General features: G+C 33.5%; 1 protein-coding gene across 1 annotated transcript; it reads right to left on the bottom strand.

Moving 5' to 3' along the window:
* Positions 1-1449: 1449 nt before the first annotated feature.
* Positions 1450-5485, bottom strand: LOC127854770 (tyrosinase-like protein). The gene is made up of 4 exons (XM_052389823.1): positions 5162-5485; positions 4501-4647; positions 2832-2935; positions 1450-2707 (listed from the first exon to the last, which is right to left on the bottom strand). Exons 1-4 carry the CDS (start codon positions 5483-5485, stop codon positions 1807-1809), a joined length of 1476 nt encoding a protein of 491 aa, XP_052245783.1. The 3' UTR covers positions 1450-1806.
* Positions 5486-24006: the final 18521 nt, after the last annotated feature.

The raw sequence follows: 24006 nt of genomic DNA on the forward strand, positions 1-24006 counted from the left end.
TTTTTTCCCCGTTTTTTAATTTAGGTATGTATTCATGCTTTATTGTGGCAATTTAGAACTATATCATGTTTAGGTTATAAAATGAATGTTTTATTAGTCTCGGCGATTTTGTTTAACTTGTGCAGGTATGTTACTGATTTGATTTTCATTTTTCTCCAAAATATTGAGGCAAAAAATACTTTTGAAGACAAAATAACCTACGTATACACTATACAGTCATTCATAAAAAAAATCATATGGATAATGATCGTGTGGATTATGAAATTGAAGTGTGTGAATATCGTTTTTTCGTGTTTTTTTTAAATTTTAAGTCGACTCACGTCTTTTATTATCTATGGTTTTATTATCGAAATGGTATTCGTTGCCAGGCAGCTCCAAGAGAAGTATAAGGCACTACACTCTGACCTGTTCTCCATTTATGTCGACCTTATCAAGACTTTTGACTTGTGTTGAAGATAATGGCGAAGTACGCATAATGTATATTCTGCATAATGCAGTGACTGAGATGCCCAAGGTGTTTTAGTCCGAGAAGCATAACTAAATACCAAGTAAAGCTGGCGGAGTGCACGAATGCAACGTGTGAAGGTGGGGACACGTTTCAAGTCTTGGTCACGGACAGTGTAAGCATCTCCAAAGGTATTGGCCATTCATTAAGTTTACAAGTACTCTATACCAATGAAAACGTGAGAGATCATTTCCAAATCAACGTTATTTATCCTTTGAACTGAATTGATTTTTATGTGCAAGCCTATACCACTGAAATTTAATTATTCGAAAAAAACGTTATACAAATAATGTCAAAGGGAACTGACTTGAAAAAGGAGAAGAATAGCTTATATATAATGTTGTAATCTTTGTAAATTGAATCAGTCCAAATCAAATTCCAATTACCAAAATGTGTGTCTATGTAGCATTTGATGTAAGGTTGTAAGAGGTCTGCAAATAAATGTGTTTTTGTTAATTGAATTCACGAAAACATAGTTTCAACAGGATTTAATTATGAACGTTATCAAATTTGCTCATATAATGCATTTAGACATGTTGGTATTAAATACTGTAATCCATCACAAAATGGATAATATATTCCTAGAAAACGATACATTTATTCCAAATTGTATCCAAGGACTTGCAAATATCGTAATAAACTTAAAACTAATATTGACAAACAAAGCGCATATGTTCTTTAATTTAACTATAAGTCGATATATTGTCCATGTTAAAATGCCTTAAAAAGGAGCCGGTTGCGCTATATATTTAAATTATATATATTAAACTCTGTAAGGTATTAACATTGTTATTAAATGCAGTCACCTGAAAAACGAGCATTTTCAAGACTTGACGATTTGGCATTTGTACTTGAATTGCTCAATTGAGTTCATGTGTAGTAGAAGTTTGGGAAAGCAATCATTTAAACCAAATTCTAATTTTGTTGCATGGCATCGGGTAAAACTAGATAATAACTATTGTTTGTTTTATGTTTTATGTTGAATTTATAATATACAATATACAAGGTGCAACATTGTGGTCGTTTAGTTACTCTACCATAGTAACTGGCTCTCCTTGTGACATTGGCAAAATTTTGAAAATATCGTCCCACCTATTGAAATGATTCCGCAGCCTCATCGAATTCAAAATTATCATAACCATATGACACATGTACATTCATATATAACAATTTTAGACAATAAATGTATGTAAAAAAGTTAAATATTCATTATTTCTAACAGGCAGAACAAACGGGTCAGGTAGCGTCAATTTTACGGAATTTTTCTTTGCTTAAATTCATCAGGTATGTAAGACGTCGAATTATCCTGCGGTACGGTCCGCTACATACGAGGGAACAATCGGGACATTCGATCCCATCCGGGACAATCTTGCCTGACCCATCTGAGTCCTCGGTTCATCGGGAGGCCCATTGAATTGTGGACCGATAGTGAGCATTGCAACATCGGCTATTGCTTGAGCAACCCTTGAGTTTGCTGCCGTTCCATCTTCAAAAATAGCCATTCGATCAAAAGTCGCTGGTTCATCGGCAGCAAGCGTACGTTGAAGGGACACGCACACACTTCGGGCCGTGTCGCATCTTAAATATGGGGAGTTACAGTTTGGGCAGCTGGGAGCCCTTTCGTAATCATACCAGTTTTGCGTCCAGTAACTGCGATAACCATCAATGTTGCGGTAATCTGTTAACCCGTCCATTGGTCTGGTGGCGGCATGTTCACGAGTGACTGGTGGATAATCTATGCTGGGGTCGACTCGACAATCATTTATTTGGTGGATGCGAAACAGTTCCCAAACGTAGTCTATAAAAGCGTGGAAGATAAAAAATACGGGATCGTGGGCGGAGGAATCAAGACCAGACATCTGTCCACCAACCCAAACATGAGGACCATTGTGGAACGATTCAAAGTTGAACTGAGGTAACGCAGTGGGACTTGTGATTTCCCTCGTCCGACAACGCGTAAGGATACTTCGGATATTCGCTTTGGTAAATAGCGTACTTCTGCCTGCAATATTTCTTGTCAGCGGACCAATAGGGGTTACCCAATTAGCGAATGGTCCCGTGATCACCCGTCCGTCACCGTTTCCAAAGAACGCCGGTGAGAACACAATTGTGGTCGCTGGATTGACCATATCGAAATCGAGGGTGGTCTCCCAGTACGGGAGTGAAACTTGCCCGTTAATTCTTCGTATTGCCTCCTCGAACCTGTTACAATGAAAGTAGCAAATATATAATGCATGGGCATTGCATAGGTTATATAAACGTAATAACAATAACAGTAGAATTAGAATTTGGGAATTGCATAATATCGAATAGTGTTATTCCTTACAAAGCTAGATAGACTCTGTGCCACCCAAGAAAGTTGGGACCATTGTGTGCGGACGTGGTTACAATACCCTGGTGAAGGTTTGCGAACGTGTTGTATTGTCCATTCTGTAATAGAGAAGTAAAATGTTAATACAATCGTCTGTGGTGCACTTAATGATGTCATTGATTGGATTGTTTACATTGAAAGCATCACTACTTGTTGGTGTGCTCTTTAAACCAGAAATACATCTCGCATTATATCACTGGGTTAACCTTTTATTTAAAGGCTACGTCCTCAGTGACTTACAATAAACAAATGCATTTTTAAAAGGCTTTTGGGATTGCGTGGAGCTAACGTATGAAACGTGCTCAAGAGAGGTTTCGGTATACAACACGAAACAAAACCGAACAAAAAGGATAACCTGCAAAAACGTGACAACGGTTTAAGAATACGGTCTCGAATTATTACCGATTGTGTTGACAGGATGCGACAGTATTACAGTAAGAGTTGATATGTTATTCCTTCGTTTTCAATAAATATTTGTTGTGTAAGAGATGAAGAAATACAAAATTATTTGTCATCGTGTGCAATACGAACACACAATCTAGTTTGATTTATGGTGCTTTTGTTGGTCTTCATTGTACTAAAGCAGTAGGGTTAACTAAAGCCTCACATACAAATTGGATATTATAAGTTATACCTGATATTGCTTTCGGGCAGAAGTAAACACCTGATCAAATTGTGAGTGTATAACAAACAATCCAGTCATACCATTCACCTTATACGATGGGAAATGGTTGTTTACATCCGCTAGTCTTTATTTAAGGAAAGTATCCAGTTTCCAGTATAATACATTCAAAGACATGAAACAGCAAATTAAACATTAAAACATATTTAAGCTGAGGGTAATAGAGACGGTTGATGCGAATCATGCAAACAGATTTGAAAGCGTGCCAGACCTGACATATAACCAACCAAGTATCACTTAAATGGAAATGTACACAATTAGCAACATAGAAATAACATTACATAGAGAAACAAGAGATGTGTTTTTCAGAAAGACAATGCCCTCTACTGCGCCGCTTTGAAGCCATATATTGACCTTTGACCTAGAAGGATGACCTTGACCTTTCACCACTCAGAATGTGAAGCTCCATGAGATACACATGCATGCCAAATATCAAGTTGCTATCTTCAATATTGCAAAAGTAATGACCAAGGTTAACGTTTTGGGACAGACTGACAGTGACATAATGACAGAGTCACAGAGTGACAGTATGACAGACAGACAGGCAAGCAAACAAAATACAAACACAATGATAAGTCAATGTTAACCGCAAGGGAATGGTCAACAAAAACAAATTAGGGGTTCAAAACGATCGAATAACGTGAGAAACCTAGCAATCAGATCGGAATTAATCATAAACACGCACGCGCGAATAAAAACCCTTCTAAAATTTTAATCAATAAATACGCGCAAAAATAATTTAAATTAATTACAATGCAATTACTCGATGGTTTTCTTTACATCATAGTTCAATTTTTTTATGCAATTTAGTAAATACAAGTATCAATAAATTCCTTCTCTTTACAAGATTTGAGAACAAAGCACCATAAAACACTTACAAATCTTCGCTATGCATCTCAGAACGAAGCGGAAATTCAATGTTACAACCAAAAATAGCCATACCGTTTTCATCGTTTGCAATACTGTATGAAATGCATTTCTTTCTCCGTCGGATATCCGTCTATATTCCCGTCGTGTTCGGCGACCTGTCGGTGGAGTAACGGACTGACGCTTGATTCTTGAGTGCTTCACACCTGTCGGCGTCATCATCTAATTAAATATATTTAAGCAAAGTAATATAAAGGATTTTTGTGGCAACATAGGTTGATATGGATTCATATAACATGAATATGTTATCAATTATACAAACACTTCCTTTTGTCTTTTCTGAAAATGATGAGTGTATAGTTAATATATTTGTGGAATAAACAAATGATAGACCACAAATCTAGTGTATATATGTAACAACATTAGTTTCAAATACGTTGAATATTACTACTTTAAAATTATTTAATTAAATTTAATTTTAAGTATTTCGGTAATCGATGTTAATGATCAATTATAAAAATTAAAAAAATTAAAAAAGTAATCAGAATTGTGCATGCGGAATAAGCCATTTATTCTGGTAATATTAATCATCCAATACAATTGTATTCCTGAGTAGTATGTAATTATTTTATTGATACAAATCACCATTCATATAATTCAATAATTAGGCTGTTTTTGAATGAAATGATTGATTACACTATAAAAGTTTAAGACTGTCAGAAACGTGTTAGCGTACGGATTCAAGAAGGCCGTTCACGAGGTCTTTGTCCGTCTTCGTGATGTTGTAGTCCTCCCATCGCACGATGTCCTCTTTCCACATAAACTGCTTAATACAATACATGTGTATATCCTCGGGCGTCTCCAATAAGGGCACTTCGGTGCCAGCGAAGTCGATCGCTATATCTTCTACAATCGGTCCTCCAGCATTTTCTCGTTGTTTGATGTCTAGAACGGATACCGAAGCCTTTGGAACAGTGGTTTTTGCAAACGATGAAAGACTGTTGACACAGTCAGCGAGCTCTGGTGCCAAGAAAGTTTCGAGCGGGGAAGCATGTGTCATCGCAAATACGCATAGCAACACGGTGACCGTGATTTTCTGCAAGTATGAGATTGACTATTGATAATGATTTGTTAACCACCAAGAAGTTTTCTCTGTACTTGTTTTGAATATAATATAAGAATAGGGAATATTTAATAACTGCTATGTAAGAATTAGGATATGAAAACTGCAGATATGATGATAAAATGTAATTCGGTCTGAATCATTTTACTCATGGTTTTAATTGAAATGCATCAAATATTGTTTTTGTTGTGTTGGTAAATAAACATGAAGATCAAGCTGAAAAAGTTCCCCTTTTATGGTTATATGGAAATGCCTTTATTCTTAAATAAAGCATATTGCATTAACTAGCAGCGCTACTTAATTTTTTCTCTCAATGATGTAAACCCTAAAATAAACCCTTAAAACTAAGAACGCGCGGTTTGTACCAATCAGAACAACAGCCTCACATCGCGTGTACTACGACTTGTAACCTGTTAAAGGACATTGGAACTGAATTTCATTTTAAATTTTCAACTTACACATTTTTACAAGTATTTAATGCAATATATTGCACTTGTCCGCAATGCAAGACACACAGTGTTGACACATTTTGAACAGGCAGTCAGGCAGACAGGCAGACAGAATGTTTTATTTACGTAATCTTCAAAGTTGTTCGTCATTGGCCAATTGCTTAACCACAAATGGACGTCGTCATCTTGCATGTCACTTGATGACAATGCTATTTAGTTTAAAATAATCTTAATCGCCTAAGACTATCAAACATACCATTATATTTTTGTTGTTTTTCACAAATAATAACGTATATCGCTAAAATAAAGCCTTTTATTCGACTAATTTATACAGATGATAAATAAATTGAATTTAAATTTTAAATGCGAAAAAATAACATGTTTTTAAAAATAAAAATAATTCAACGCCCATATTAGAGTTTTTCTCGATAGACGAACATGTATAAATGATAAATAAACTGAATTTCATGATGAAATTGTTCAGACAAAAATTGGAGGATGAAAATCATAAACATAGTACAGTTATTAATAAAACGTTATTCAAAAGTTAAAATAAGTGTAAAAGAATGTGTGTTTTTACTTACAAGTACAGATGATGAATAAATTAGATTTTTAATATAAATTATCAACTGGTGCAAAAATACGCTTCAATAGTATAAGTCATGTTCGACTTACATTTACAGATGATCAATCAAATGAATTAAATTATTGAATTGTAAAAAAATGTCGGAGGATGAAAACCATTGACAAACAAAACAGTCATTATTAGGTTATACACGAAGACTTGGTAAGACAAAAATGTTTGATGAAGAGCGATCAATCAATTGGAACAACTACATCCAAGATTAGTTAAATTGGAACATGTGTTAAGGTTCTACATATAGACCTGATTAGATGTTTTACTAATTTGTGTTTATTGTACCCGTTAATTTAACAAATTTTAACATACTTGATTTCTAAATGAGTACGCTTTTCACAATGAATTTAAGGCTGGGCTCGCCTTCATCATCTCTTACATGACATTGTGTGCGAAAACGATGAGATCTTTCTATATTAAAGGGGCCTTTAACAGATGAAGCGTCGTGCGAAGCGAAACGATATTTTGGGAAACTACAAGGATTGCGTTCATATCTAAAAAATACATCCGCATGAGCGTGGATGGTCGAGAGGTCTACGCGGGATACTTTTTACTCCAGGACTCCAGGAGTCAGTGGCTCGAGCCCTGTTTAGGGTTACTTGTGTTCCTTTCCGTATTCATGTTTTTTTACTGGAGATTTTTAGTTCGAATGTATAAATTTAGCAGTATAAAGCATTTAAAGCATTTAATGACAAGCTTCAATACATTCGAAAATGTGTTGGACGGCCCTTTTAATATGTATACCTGTTTGAATGCCTTATGTGAGATACGATAATCGAAGTTTTGACAGACAAGTCCGCACTTTCTTTGGAAAATAATCAAGAAAAAAATTCAAACGTGCATTTTAATAATATGTAAGTCATGTAGAGGTGCTATTATTTTATGAATTGTACCAAGATTTTTAAAACACGTCTACCACAGTGGACTGTCAAACGATATGGAAGGTTTCGAGATTTAACAGAAGATGGATTGTACAAAACGTATGGTAAACTTAAAGAATCCAATAGTTTCTTCACATTTAATGACGAATTACTTGTACAATGGTTAATACTTTTGACTCGTTTTACACTTTTGCTTTTATTATGTTTTTTTTTATTTGATGAGTTACACCACAACTAAAATATACGAAAGTGCGGGCGTGATGTAAAGTGGAAACCGTCCAAAGTGATATATATTACAAGCATGCACATATAAAATGCCATCACATTTAGTATAAAAGACAAGCTGACTATGACAGTGTTTATAAGGCTCTAATTTATGAGAAAGACAAACTATATTGATAGACATTTGAATAATAAATACCACTTGAAGTGTCTTTTGTTCACGCAAAAATTCGATGTGACAAAGGGTTGCACCTCGTCATCAATATCAATGCTGATCCTAATCATGCTAATTGTTCACGAGCAAATACAAGTTTTATTTATTATTTCTTACTAGGGGAATTTTTATTCGTTTGACATTTGTAAAATTAGGAATAATCAAACTCCAATAACATTATCAGAAAAAAAAATCGTGACTATCCGATAATCTTTTTATGACAAGTTATTAATTACCGATATAATCAATGACTATACATACTCCATTTAAAAATATAAAATAAAGCATTCAGATAAGGATGACAATGAAATGTAATAGAGGTTTTTAAATGATGCTGAAATCTATAAATCCTTAATTAACCAGACAGAACACAGTTGTTATAATTATTTACCACTTCGAATAAAAAATATCAAATAAAAGAGAAGATCAATTCAATTAAGTAAATGGTTTAATATTTACTAGATCAACTTATTATATTGATTTAAGACACGATAAAATGTAGTACTGACGCGTATTATTTAATCAGATTTCAGTTGAAAAGACTGCGGAATTCAGGACTTTAAAGTGAATTTTCCAGATCGTTCTACTTATTGATGTAAATGGATGCACACAGAATAAGACTGATCGTACGTGATATTCGAATACTATCCCTATATCCGTATACATTGACGTAAGCGGTATAATCTGCCTTAATAGTTTCTAAGTTCAGTAGATACATGTATTTAGTTTATCCGTTTATCAAAATTCATTAATTTATCATTAGTATTACTAATGATATACTCATTATTTTAGAATAACTTCGCACGGATCAAAGTGCATAAATTAACAACAAAATTACTGGTGTGGCGGAAGCTTTTGGCAACCCAGGGAATGGCCCCTACCGAATAACTACATATGCTTATACAACACGTTATATTTGTTCTTTATAAAAAAATGTTGTTAGATGAATGTATTCGACTTTTACTTTGTACGCCTGAATTGATTTATTGCGAAAACTTATGCTAAAGGATTATAGATTTTTCTTCATTATTTAATGTTATGCGCTTTTATGGTAAATGATTAATTGTCGATTGCGAAATTTCAGTACGATGCAATTAACATTGTTGTTTAGAAAGGAAAGGAACCATTTATCATCCTAAAGAACGCAGTTTATTAGCAAAAAATATTGTGATAAATTGTCTGTTTTACAGCCCTGTCAAAGAAACTGATATACATATATGCATAATATTTATCATTAATAAAACATCGATATAATCGTAAACAGAAGACTTAAATAATTACAAATTATCACGAATACGCATTTTGGGTTGATATAGAACTAATTAATATTGTTTAAAGAAATAGCCACTTGATATTATGTAAATTATTTATGAACATACCCTCACAAAGCGACATGTATGCATTCCGGAAATCTCAGTCTAAGCATATTATTGAAATAAAGGAATTGTCTTAGAGAAAAATTGAGAAAAGAACATCATTCTAGACTCGTCTAGATTGTAGTCTGAAGTTCTTGTAATGAAGAATTCGTTTTTTTAACTAACAACATGTTTATCCCGAAAATCTATCTACCAGAAGTCGTTGCAATATTTGTTTAAAATACCAGGTGATAAACTATTGAACATAATCGGAGTTAAATAAATGATTTTTAATAGCATTTCTCACTGGAGTAGCTAAGGAATCTTTTTCTGAAAATGGTTATTTTATCAGAATGTGGATGTCTTGTCAAATTTATAATAGAAAATCATCAAAACGAAGTGAGCAAAGCTAGCAATAAATAGGTATAGTATCGATAATGCTCACAAATGCTAATAATTGATATGAGATATAAGGACAACTTCACATTTAATTCTTTTTAAAATGGTTTTCCTACGGAGAGACTCATTTATGTTATTTTCTTTTTCCGCTGTGCCACTTTTGCGAACGTGCCCCGTTGTTATTAAAACCTATTGTCTAAGATACCAATGTTAAAAGGTTGATCTATATAGTATTTCTGCTCGAATCAAATTTGCTAAAACACTTACAGTCTTAGTCATTTAAGGAACAGTATCTGCCCTTAAAAACTAAGTTTGAAATACATGGCCTATTCCTCTGAATCCAACAAGGCGCTGCAAAGTTTATTTTTTTTTCCGAATTTTGCTTCGCATCAGCGAATGAATAGAACGGATATAAAACGTATAAATAATTACTCAATAAATAAATAGCATTAAGTAAACAGCCAAAAGTATGTGCCTTTGGTATAATATCGTAATATTGTTTTGCATTAAACAGAGAAAATCTTGTTTCACTTCACTGAGAAAACACGATATGCGTTTTAATCTAAAAGCTTTAAAAGTATCTCATTTATATTTAATTTTGTTTGTTTTAGTGAATTTTTACATATTTTATGTAATGCGGAATAAATATTGGTTTACAATTTAAGATTAAAATTCCGATGATGACATAATTTACTTTAATGTGTTAAATTCTTTCATGAACTTCTTTGCTATAACGAATGCTGTGCTTTTGTTGTTGTCATCAATTTTATTAATATCATTCAAGTTTTAATTTTGTTTTAAACGTGATAAAAATTACAAATACTTATATTTTTGCACATATAACAATTATACATGTGTTTTAAACTACATTGATTATTTTTTCGCTCTAACATAATCCATATTATTATTCGCTTTTCTAACTGTAATAATAATAAACTTACTTGCAGCACCTCCATTTCAATGGTAGAGATACTGCATAAATGTTTTCTAGATGACTGCAATTTGAAGTATGAGGTTGTGCAAAAGGACTAAGTTATATATATACGCAATGTAATTGTAACACGCCCCTTTCTTAAATGTTCATATGGCATAGCCATTAATAATGATTGATCGGTATGTCTATCTATCAGCAATTATCATGCCGAAATATTCTTTATCAAAACATGTTAATATATTGCTGTGGACAAACACATATTTATTTATATGAATATATTTTTGTGCTTTATGTTAATTTTGACATTTTGAATTCCTCTTAACACTCCATAGTTTTGTTTGTGTTTTTGTTATCTATGACGTGATCACATGACGTAAAACATCAGATAAAATGATTGTGTTTAGGTCATTGCATAAAACGTTATATTAAAAACATTAAAAGTTTAAAAAGATTAAAGGGCGTATTTGTTTTCCCTCGGCGAAACAATAACTAATAAAGGAGATTAGAACATAACCTTTATTGCAATTTCGTTAAACTTGTGTTTTATATCCAGCAGATCTTAATAACAGAAACTATTTATAAACGATTAATTTGATGAAATAGAAGTTTCAAGTAATTCGCTTGTTGCTTAAAAGATTTCACAACAGAGCGTTATATTGTAATTTGTTAATACAGTTAAATCCAGATTTTCTATAAACATCTTAAACAAAGAACATAAATCAAGGGATCAATAGTTAAACTTCATTGCAAAGAACAACGGGATTATGTATTTTGAATAAAGCGACGTTCTTGAAATTGAATCGCTTCTGCTGTTCTGTTGTCTCAAAGTAAACAAACAAGTCCTCCATGACTCATCTCTATAAGGAATCAAACGTTTTGATTAATATTCTAACGCGCCGTTATTTATCAGGCATACATGTTAAAATGTCAAATTTTCAGCAAGCAAATAAAAGGTTTAAGCCTTTCTCACACATGGATACAGAGAAATAATCGTTTATCTTTAATTATTTCATTGAATTAACATAAGAAATATCATTAATGTTTGTGAAAGTGGGTTCTTGTCCGCTTTTCACCATTACTTAACAAATGTGGAAAGTGCTAACTGATATAATCAAAACAGTGCATTGTTACGTAAGATATAATTCATAAATCAAAGAAACGCAATAAGTGGTGTCTATTGGTGTGCGCAATGCACCAACTGGAGCGAATGAGAAAATAGCTTAATATGTTATTACGGGAAAATAAACAATCGATTACATGCGTATGTGTGTTAAATTTAAATATTGAAACAATTAAGTATGTATTTATGCAGTCGTAAGGTTTGTTACATGCAATTCGTGACAACGTTTCGTCTAAGACGATTTACAACAATAAACAAAAGTAAAAAAACACAACTACAGAGTTTTATGAATCACTAGTTAGCTTTTAAGACACGGGGATTTAACTGGAATGATGAAGAAAGTACTAAAAACCAATCTGAGTTAACTGGGCATTTATTTAAAAATAACGTAATTGTGTACATTTTTGTTAAAGCCCTTATAAAAAACATTTCGACACGTTTAAGGCACACATTTAAAATCAAACGTAAAGAGCAATATGAAAAATACATATACAGCGGTGGCGGAATGGGAGAAGGTGATTCTTAAAGAAAGCTTGTTTTTCTCTGCAAAAAGGGCGGAATACGCAGATGACGTGATATGTCAGGTGATGATCACAGCGCCCCATCGGCGCAACTGTTAAACGCAATGAGGGTATCATATTCGTACCATTCCCAGCGTATTTTACGTACTTTATCAAAGGTCGATTAGCTCCTATAGCGATTGTTGTGTTTGAAACAATGGCTGTATGTACACGTTTGTTGTATAATCGTTATGCTCGTAAATGACGTGAAAACGATTTAGTTGATAAAACATATAAATACATTAAAAATTATTAAACGTCCATTATTTTTAATATCAAAATTGTGTCATTAGTATAGTGATGTAAAATCGATATATTGAATCGGGGGGGGGGGATTACGTTAAATCTTTATAAAATGTGTACATTTTTATTTAAAAAAAAATTGCCTTCTTCAGAATATTATAACTGTTTTAATTTATTATAAATTAATAATAAATCATGATAAATCTCGATAAAGCATTGTAACAGACCCGATGTATGTAGCTTCAACTAAGTAATATGCAATATGTCAACCAACCTGTTTCTAAAAAAATTAAATGAGATAGGTCGGATTAAATTTTTCGATATTTATTTTAATTTACTAAATATGTTTGATAATTAATTGAGGAAATTTAATGTACAAAAATGCAAAATCGTTTTTGAAAGTGTATCTGTATACGTCAGTTGGCCAAAGATGATCGTTTGTATACACAATCAAATCGCTGAAGGCACTGAAGTTGTTCGCTATTGCATAATCTTAGAAGCAACTCAGTTTCAAAATTATGTAATAGATTTTTATATCGCAAGTTTGAAATGAACACAACCCATTCACATTTATAAAGAGTGTGTCTTAAAGCACAGGCCGAGATTTGTGTGCACTGTTTATCCTCATATTTATGTTATAGAGATAACTTGGACAAAATTACAACAATATGTCTCTTTTTTCGCAATTGGTTGCTGCACCGGCAACCGTCTTCAGAATTTTGGTTGCCTTGCTAAAGAATAACAGGCCTAGAATCATGTATATGTCGTTTTATGTGTATCTAATACTTAATCTATTTTTTTTAATTATTCAGCAACAATTTTGCCGACATGACATACTGTTAATGCATCATGTCTTGTTGTTAGCCGGAATTGAATCATTTCCTAGACCTTATTGATCCACAGTCGCCAATTTGTATTCTATGTTTAATTTGATTGAATTGTTCAAGCTTTGAAAAATTGCCCTGCTTTTTAGCCCAACTGTAACCAACTTTTGAAATTGAGTTTCCTGGGCTTAAATGTACTGGCCCCGGGCTTACAGGCAACCAATAAACCTGTTAGTTATTCATGATGTAAGATCTGATAGTGTATTGAACTTATTCAATTTGTAAGTCTGAAGAAATTAAAAGGGACCTTTTCCCGTTTTGGTAAATTGACAAAATTAAACGATTTAATAATTTTGATAGTTCTGTTGTTGTCGCTATATTTTTCATGCTTCGATTATTGCTTAGACATATAAAGTATAAAATACATCTCTCATTGTATGAGCAAGGATGGCCGAGTGGTCTAAACGAAAGACTTTTATTCCAGGGGTCAGTGGTTCGAGCCCAGTTGAGGGTAACTTTTTTTGTTTCTTTAATTTTAATTTTTTTAAATAGAGCTTTTAAGATCAACTGTTTCGATTTATCAATATTAAGCATTTAATGAAAAACTGTGAAAATGTCCCTTTAAGATGTTTACTAAAAATGCCACAAGAAAACGATTTAGAACTCATAGGTTGTTTAATTAATTTAAACGTGATTTTGTTTAGTTGCCTTGTCAGCGAGGTTACTATGAAGTTATTATCACTTTTATATTTTTTTCAAATCATTAATAAAAAAAATATAATTTAAGCTTCATTTTTGGGAAAACAGGGTTGAAGGCATATACATTAAGTGTCATCCCTGTACCAGAGACTCTCTTTCAACGAAAAGCACCATACAATCAGAGAGTGTCGTCCTTGATTAGCTAGTGCGCATTGCACAGGCTAATCAGTGTGCACAGGCAAATCTTATTTGACATTCATTAAGCCCCTTTTTCAATGAAAGCAGCCAATATGTACAGATTTCAATGATAAATTGGCCAATGTCGTCGCACAAGCTGTTAAACACTAGAATGGCCAATGTCGTCGCACAAGCTGTTAAACACTATTGATTACATACACACACTTGCTGTCTGCTGTCTGCAGTGTACCAGTGGTGAAGTATAAACAGGCACATGCGGTGGTTATCGTTCCTAGAATAGTTAAGAAAAGTTGCCCGCTAACGCGAACAACTAAAACTCATAATATAATGTCACCATAACATGCCATAAACAGTTAAGGGTCAGCATTATAGTTACTGTGTTGGCTGTACATTGCTGTGTGTAAGAAATTATCCAGACCAACACTCCAAAATTTGGTCAAATTTGCAAAATCTGTATTGACTTTAAACATGCTTTAAAAAATATTATGAAACACGTAACAAAAGAAACACAGAGTATATTTAATAAGAAATAGCGCTCCAGTGTATTATTTTGTGTTTGTTAGTTTGTTTAGTTCGTTTTTTTCATCGTTCGGTCAGTAAACCAATTCGCACTGTTTCGTTGGCCAGCTGGGTTAACATGCACTTCACATACGTATACCAGTATCTGTCCTCGTTGAGGCAGATGCGTACAATGGGAGCATGACGGATTTCATGACAAACCACACAATTAATGTGACTAGACCGGGGATTTTAACTAGAATGTTAAGATTTGCAATACAGCGCTCTACAAATCCTTTTGTAGGACACTCGTGCTAATTGTGCGCGCAACAGCTCCATATATCTATGTCTACTACGTATATTCAAAAATAACACTTTAAATAACATATGTGAACTTGGTCTTTATTAAGAGTCACTGACAAAGACCAACAACTTTCCAGCATTTTATCATGATATGCCCACTTGTGTACTAAAACACACAGGTAAAAAAGTGCTTGCCGTAGATTTAATTTTGAACTGGCAATGCAACAAGCACACGTTTCTTCACGTACTTCGGAAACAAGCATGTTGCTGATGTTTGTTTTGTGTCAATTGAGTATTTCAGTCACATCAAGGAGATAAGAAAACCAACACACAATGTTTCTGGGCTAGCTGGTTAACCAGTACTTAGTGTATATACGCGTGTCATCAAATGACAACTGCCTTACTTGATTCAATGGTACGGGGAGAATAGCCATAGAAAGATTTGCATGACCAAACACCAGACGTGTTGCCGGGACGCGGGTCAAGCCCGCAATCCTCCGGATTTTTAGTACAGCGGTTGTAACAGCTGAACTAGTCAGATGTTGTGATGCATCTATCGACATGTTTCATTCGAGGAAATACGAATACGTGTCTCATATTGATTTATTCATATAACAAATTCTGCTCATAAGTATAGGGATCTCACCTTTATTGGGCTGTTCACTAGACTCCCGAAAGGTTATATGATTCGAACGGTTAATTATGCATCTGCAACGACGTAAAACCTTTAGTGCCTGAACGAAATTTAGAAACAAAACGTCCGCATCCAAATGTTGTTAGTTTCAAAATGTGAAAAGTTCTTTTCGGGATTTGCTCAGGATGTTCACTTACTATTGAAAACCATTAGTAGTAATGTTTTGGAACCCTTCAATATTAACTAGGCTCATTGATATGTTGCTGAATGGGCGTTTATGGTTCTTTTGACCAACACGATGAAGTTTCTAAATAAATTATATTTACGATGAAATATCATAAATATACATGTTAACATCATGAATCATATGCCATGAATGACATTTCTTATAATACATAGAACTTTCAATTATATTTTAAATAATGTGTGCCGACGGTAAAAGACAAACAAAATTAATACACAAATACAACTATTATAAAAAATAAATACAATCATACAACCGAGAGACATCAATAGAAAAGATGTATAAAATGCATTTTTACCTAAATATTTTATATTTACGATTTCACATAATAAATATACATGTTAACAGCATGACTCATATGCAAGAAATGACGTTTGAAATAGACATTCATGCACACGGATGCGGGTGAGTGAATAAACTCATGCGTGACAAGTCAATTAACGTATAAAAGTGTTAGTAAAAAGAGTTCAACTTTCTACGCAGTCTCTACATACTGAAAACTAATCAAATACTACAAAATAATGCTATTAATCCTATTTACTGTTAAAATCTACTGTGTCCAATCATTGAACAATGAGAGCAATGTTTCCTTTAAAAATAATTTACTTCCAAGCCTGTTTAATATCATTCAGAATAAATATATTTATGAAATAAATATATTTAAAACAACGACAATTTAAATACGTTTATAACAGATAAATGTCTTGATTTGTAACTCCCCGTCTCGTCAAGGGTGTCGTGTCTTCTCAGCCCTGAGCCACACGGATTTGGCTGGATTCAAACGTCTCTGGCGTTAACGAAAGTATCATGTTGTCCTATTATAACATCATATCAGCTTTTTGATAATAATATCAAGCTTTTTGATAACAATATCATTGGGTTCTTATTTTGGCTTAATCGCAAGCGCAAGTAACAACATATTTTATTTATTGGCGGACGTATTCCTTCAAGTTGCAAAACACTAATTGACTGTGGATCTATTTGTTTAATTTAAAAAAAAGTGTTTACATATGTTCTTAAGTTCCATGTGTATCATACTTTTTTTAATGTGTTTAACCACAGCATACTCTTTTGTACAGTTTTCTGTCCTAAATCGTAAATTACTTATGATGTACGGTGTAGAAGGGGACACCCTGGACTACCACATACCTATCAACAAGGAAAAAAAAACGGGAAAAAGTAATAGCAAGATTAACAAATAAACTACAAGCAATATTACAACACTATTAAATGACAAAGGAATGTCATTGATAGATTAGCCAATCAGAAAATAAGCTTTTACGTAACAGTTTATGAACTATAAAAATTCATAATCACAAAATGTGCTGGAAGATATTTACAACAATGCAACAATATTGCCTGCACCATTCAAGAGTTTGATGTGACATTATACATGCAAACCATTCATCATGTTCTTCTTGAAATATTTCTTAAAAAATGTATCTCATGTCAGCTGTTAGAATATTTCTTCTATTTAATAAACAAACAAAACCAAAACGGTTAATTTATGTATAATAGTTTTGTAAAAATAAATCAATACGTTCACTAATTCTCTGAAACAAATGTGAACACAAACACGTGTTTTGTTTATAATCTATGATCATGATTATACAATCTTTTTTAACAGGTATCAAATTTATTAATATTAAAATTATTCCGAGGGATGATTGGGTGCTTACGTTAAGAACGTAACTTCAACCGCATCCCCTACGCGCATTAACATACAATTCACTTCTTATACGGCCGAATCCAATTTCGTATACCAGGGGAGATAAATCACTGTTATGAAATTGTAAATCTAGCTAATACTTGCGTTACCTCCGTTTGTCCTTGACAAACATGATTAATGAAGCACACAGCAAAATGCAACGGATCTGTAATTCATGCAACTTATTAGACAAATTAAACTAATATTAAACTGATAGATTCATATTATTGTAATGCAATAATGTACTATCACAAGAGCCTTTGGCCTGTCTATATTTTCGTTTCGTATAGGTAGCAAGCAATGGCTAAAGCTAAGGTTAGTGTTACATGAATGAGCTTTAATTGACATGTATTTTTGTACTGCTAAGTGTAAGCTTAATATACGAACACTATTGTATTGCTATAAAATATTGGGGTATTATTCTCAAGCATCTACATACTGTTATATACACTAGTATTAAAAGCAGTATAGGTTAGTTCAAAGAATAATTATTATAACCAGTTTTCACATGTAGACCTTATTTATGTCAACAACAATATACGAAATTAGCTTCATATTAATTTGACGTAATTACATATATTGAATTATAAATGTTTTATCGATAGTTATTTGTTTGCAATGACACATATAATAACTTTATATAATCATGAACAATTTGTAATCAAATTTGTAAACACTATACGCTTATTTGGTCCACTTGGGCTATGTTCATGTCCCATTCTGTTAATATATATATTTGCAAATTAATCAGGAACAACTTAAACAAGATTATATTATAAAAGTGAATCCTTCAACCAAAATACCTGGTTTCAAAATAAAGCAACAGGCATTGTATTTTCTCAGACCGTCAAAAAATACTTTACTTTCACAGTTTATAAACAAAAAAACAACATTATATTGGCATATTTCTAATAAAATTTCTGTAAAATTTATAAAGTACAGCGTGTGATATCCGACCTTGACATCATTGTGTTAATCAATAAGCGTTCTAATGGTCTTTAAAATAACAACAAGTACTGGTTAGTCCCAAAACCCGGATAAAGAGTTTTGCTATAGGCTTAAGGATTCTACGATCGTCCGTGTAAAATAGATATAAATCCAAAATACTAAGCAAGTTAATTATTCCAAGAATATGAATCGATCGAATAGATAGTGACATGCGATCTTACAAGTGTGATGCGAAATAAAACAGATCACTGAATTAAATTAGTAATTGAAACAATCAAATATTGTAATTTGTCGTTAATATATACATTTACACACACTATCTTTCGGTCAGTTTGGTGCAAATGATTATTTTCATCATAGAACTAATATGTAAAATTGAATTTTTTGCTGAAAAATCATAACCGTGTGAAAAAGATTAGAATATTAAATCGAAAGACAGCGGTTTTCATACAACGGAGTTTTGTTTGTTGATATTTACGATTTCACAATAGATAATTCCTAAACGATATTTAGATTATTAACATGTTTGAACACATGAAATCGTTTAAAATAAGTCGTCAATGGTGTATATTATGTTTCCAGAGTCGTGAAAACCAGCTTATTGGCAAGAGGGCACCGCCACATCACGAAGAAGGCGTCCTAGAATGCAAGCAGTGCTGTCAGTCAACGGGCTGCGAAATGTCATTGTGCCGTAAGTAATTGGGTCGCTGTGTATACTAAAGTATTAATTGAATGCTACATGATGAAAAAATCAAATTATTGGAGGAATAATACACAAAAATATTTCACAAGAACTTGATCAGGGACTATTTTTTTGAAAATTTCAATTTGATTTTAATTTATATTTGTCTTGAAAGATTTCGTAATAGAAAATAATAAAAAAAGAAATTAAGATGAATTGCATTCCATTTAAATAACATCCTCAATGCTAAAAATGCTAACTATGCCATAGTAAAAAATGAATGTTAACTTGTATTATTCTTAAATTGTGTTTATTAAGCGTACTTCCAAAGTAAATTAGTACAATTTAATGTTCGGTTCAATAGGGATCGTAAGGTTGACGTTTTTTTGTTAGGATCAGAAGCAACCCTAACTAAAAACGTTTGAAATCTACTGCGCATTTATTTTACCACACAAAGACGCAGAAATCTTGATTTATTAACCCAATAACAAACATGAACGAGAAAATGGCACGGGTGAAAAACCATGGTAAACATTATGATTGAAAACATTAAATAACAAGAAATATCTTTAAAAAAGATATACGGCGTTGATTGTGGTCGATGTTTATGAACGATCAAAAGTTATCTCTATGAGATAAAAAGTAGCGGATGCCTTTTTTCTGCGCAGTTGTTAGCTACATCATAAGCAAATCAATAACGGGGTGTTGCGCCAGATTTCGTGGCTTATTTTGCTTTATGTGATATTATTACTCAGATATCTATATTTACAGAATAGAAAAACACAAGAAACATGAAAATAAACGAGTGCATATAGGTCAGCCTGCAATACTCGAATCTTATTTAATTGCATAATTATAGTATAGCGAATTATTGTGGTCATGCTTAATAAACTGGTCTAAATGGATAAATATTTCTAATTAATTTTATCAAAATTGGTCCTTATCATGCAAATTTTGAAACCATATTAAAAATCGATGATTGACATACCACAATAATATCGCCGAATATCTTTATTTAGTATCTTTCTGATCAAAACAGACTTCAAGTGCACAAAGTTTACGAGACGGCGTTTATATAAATATTTCTGCAACTGACCGCAAACTGACCTTGATACCTTGCGGATTGGAATACAATGCATTACAGTCACTACGTTATTGTCAGTAAGACACAATGATCGCAACCCCTTTTGCGAACTACGGTGATGAACTGTATATAAACTCTGACTTTCACAAAATGACCGCGTATTGACCCGAAACCTCGCGGGTTGAAATGCAATGCAAGTAAGTACTAAATATGACAACATAGCCTTTAGTTAAACGCTTTTGCGCTGGTAATTCTCTGAAAATAAAAGGTGAACGCACAAACTGTATTTATGTCGAAAATTGATTGTAAAACTGTTCTATCTATTGGGCCTTTTCATTAGAGATAAAATTGTTTCATGCAGTAAAACAGTGTTACAAAGACGCGGATATGTTTCCAATGATCTGGTGTTATACTCAAATCAGCCAATGGAATAAATGAAGTGTATTCATTCGTACCTAGCCGCGGGAAATTTTATTTGAGTATTATTGGACACTTACAAAGGTCAAGTCAGGGTGAAAAGCTGGCTTATTCAGCTTACGCCGAAAAAGAATATGTATTGAAGCGCTTAAAACCTTAACAATTAAACAAATGTGTAATATCCCTAAGCAAATAACCGCGTTTTGCTCTCAATGTCTTTTAGCCAATAGATTTGTTTAATTATAATTGTTTATATTATTATTATAATTGTTTATATAATTATAAATAGTGTTTGTATTATTATTTACTTTAATAGTTAATTTTAAACCTTTTTGGTTTTCGGTCGATTCGATAGAAAGCCTAAGGCTTATTTGACAAGCTCTTCAGTTCTGGGACTAAAACCAGTACTTGGTGTGTATGGGGATACCTAAAGAACGCTCACACAGTGGGAATCAAGCCAATGACCTCCCAGTCGATAGGCGGACACCATATTGACAACGCCACCGCAATCTTTAATTTATAATTCTTTGTATTCGTATAACTATTATAGTAGTAGTAGTAGTAGTAGTAGTAGTAGTAGTAGTAGTAGTAGTAGTAGTAGTAGTAGTAGTAGTAGTAGTAGAAGTAGTAGTAGTAGTAGTAGTAGTAGTAGTAGTAGTAGAAGTAGTAGTAGTAGTAGTAGTAGTAGTAGTAGTAGTAGTAGTAGTAGTAGTAGTAGTAGTAGTAGTAGTAGTAGAAGTAGTAGTAGTAGAAGTAGTACGGTAGTAGTAGTAGTAGTAGTAGTAGTAGTAGTAGTAGTAGTAGTAGTAGTAGTAGTAGTAGTAGTAGTAGTAGTAGTAGTAGTAGTAGTAGTAGTAGTAGTAGTAGTAGTAGTAGTAGTAGTAGTAGTAGTAGTAGTAGTAGTAGTAGTAGTAGTAGTAGTAGAAGTAGTAGTAGTAGTAGTAGTAGTAGAAGTAGTAGTAGTAGTAGTAGCAGTAGTAGTAGTAGGAGGAGGAGGAGAAGGAGTAGTAGTAGTAGTAGAAGTAGTAGTAGTACTATTATTTGTATTATCTGACTATAAGTAAACATTTACAAACAGTCATTTAGGTTATTTTCATTGATTTATTTTGCAGAAGACTACCTACCTGCGTCGACACAAAGCCCCAACACGACACATCGCCCGACCACGACCATTCTCCCGGCCACGACACATCTCCCCACCACGACACATCTCCCGGCCACGACACATCGCCCGACTACGACACATCGCCCAGCCACGAAACATCACCCGACCACGACACATCACCCGACCACGACACATCACCCGACTACGACACATCACACGACCACGACACATCTCCCGACCACGACACATATTCCGACCACGACACATCTCCCGACCACGACACATCTCCCGACCACGACACATATCCCGACCACGACATGTCTCCCGACCACGACATATCTCCCGACCACGACACATAAACCAACCACGACACACACCCCAACCACGACACACACACCGACCACGACACACACACCGACCACGACACACACACCAACCATAACTACGCCACAACGGACGTTTGCCACTACCACTCACCATGGTAATCAGACTTGATTTTACTTCAATACCTTAAATTCAGTGTTTATAATATTAATATGTGAACACATGAAATATTTGCGATCATGATAATTGTTTGTTTTTTAAACATCGCTGATGTGCTTCCAGGTCGTGCCACTCGGATATGCTGCATCAAAACGTCGGATACATTCTTAATGTTTATACTAAGCGTATGCTCAATTGCAACATCCATGGTGTTCATACTTAACAATTGACATCTTTCACCAGATTAATTAGTAACGTTGTTACTTAGCGGATTTCAACAATCACCATATACCTATATTGTGTTCATAAGTTGCCCTTGATATATTTGCAATTTAAATGCTTGAGCCGATGACAACTTACGACATAGTTTTGTCCTATGATGTTAGAACATAGTTGACGATACTTCTGGCTGTAAGCATCATGCACATTTACATGTTTCAACATATATAGGGGAACGATTGTTGATTCAGGATTGAGTAAATATTTGTTTGTATATTTATTTTAAATATAATATATGTTTTTCTTGTTTTTTGTTCATTCCCATAATAATGTCGATCTTTGAAGTAATACTTGTTCCTATACGTCAGAAAATCAGTTTAAATCATAACACACTGCAGAAACTTCAACGATCGGCAACGTTGACATTACCGTCAACATGGGGACCGCCTTATCCATTGGTGTAATCGGCTCTGGTTCAGGTGCCTGTGTAGACATAGAGGATAGCGATTTCCAGTGCAGCTACTGGAAGGCTCTGGGATTTTGCGCGCCGGATACCGTACCTGGATACCAGGTTTCCCTACTGCAGTGCAGGAAAACGTGCGACCTTTGCGATGTGTTATGACCTCATAGGTATAGGCATTTAAGGGATGAAACTAATTATAAAAATCGACAGATGTTGCTAAGTTAATTATTTTCATTATATGATCGTAAAAGCAATATCTAGAATTGAACACAACGAGTATTAAAGTAATTAATATTTTGTAAGAAGTTATTAATCTAAAGATGTTAACTAAGTGTATTTGGTTATGAAACCCTGTGATATATTCACACTGACATAAATATCTATAAATGTTCAACAAGTAAATTGATTGCGAAATGTTCTTTTGTTTGTCGAGTCATCAAATGGTCAAAACACAACATTACTCACATCGCGCTTTCTATATGTTTGAATTACCATAGTTTATAAATTAACAAAAACTTTTTCAGGGCGATTCTTACAAAAATGCGATATGACTTGCTAATGTTTCAATTGTTTTCAGTGCAGTGGTGTATATACACAATCGATTCAAGGTTATCAATAAACACAACATTATCAATGACACTGTTTACACAAAATCTTACTTGCATATGTTGCAATACAGGAATTCGGTTAAGGCGCAATTGAATATTGCCTATCACATGCGATAATGCGAAAATCAAATGGTAAATTCTCGTGTGTCGTTGTTCACTTTGAAGATTCATAATCAATTGGAAATTGTCGAGTTTCATATCCTGCCTTTCGTTATTGCGTTGGTTATAGTGTGTTGCACTTAAAGAGCGGACTCCGTATGTAGTTTTATTCGGTGCAATGTTTATAATCATTGTCAGTATTTAAGCCTAAATGTTTGACGATGGGTT

This window comes from Dreissena polymorpha, chromosome 13 (assembly GCF_020536995.1).
Source record: "Dreissena polymorpha isolate Duluth1 chromosome 13, UMN_Dpol_1.0, whole genome shotgun sequence".
NCBI lineage: Eukaryota > Metazoa > Mollusca > Bivalvia > Myida > Dreissenidae > Dreissena > Dreissena polymorpha.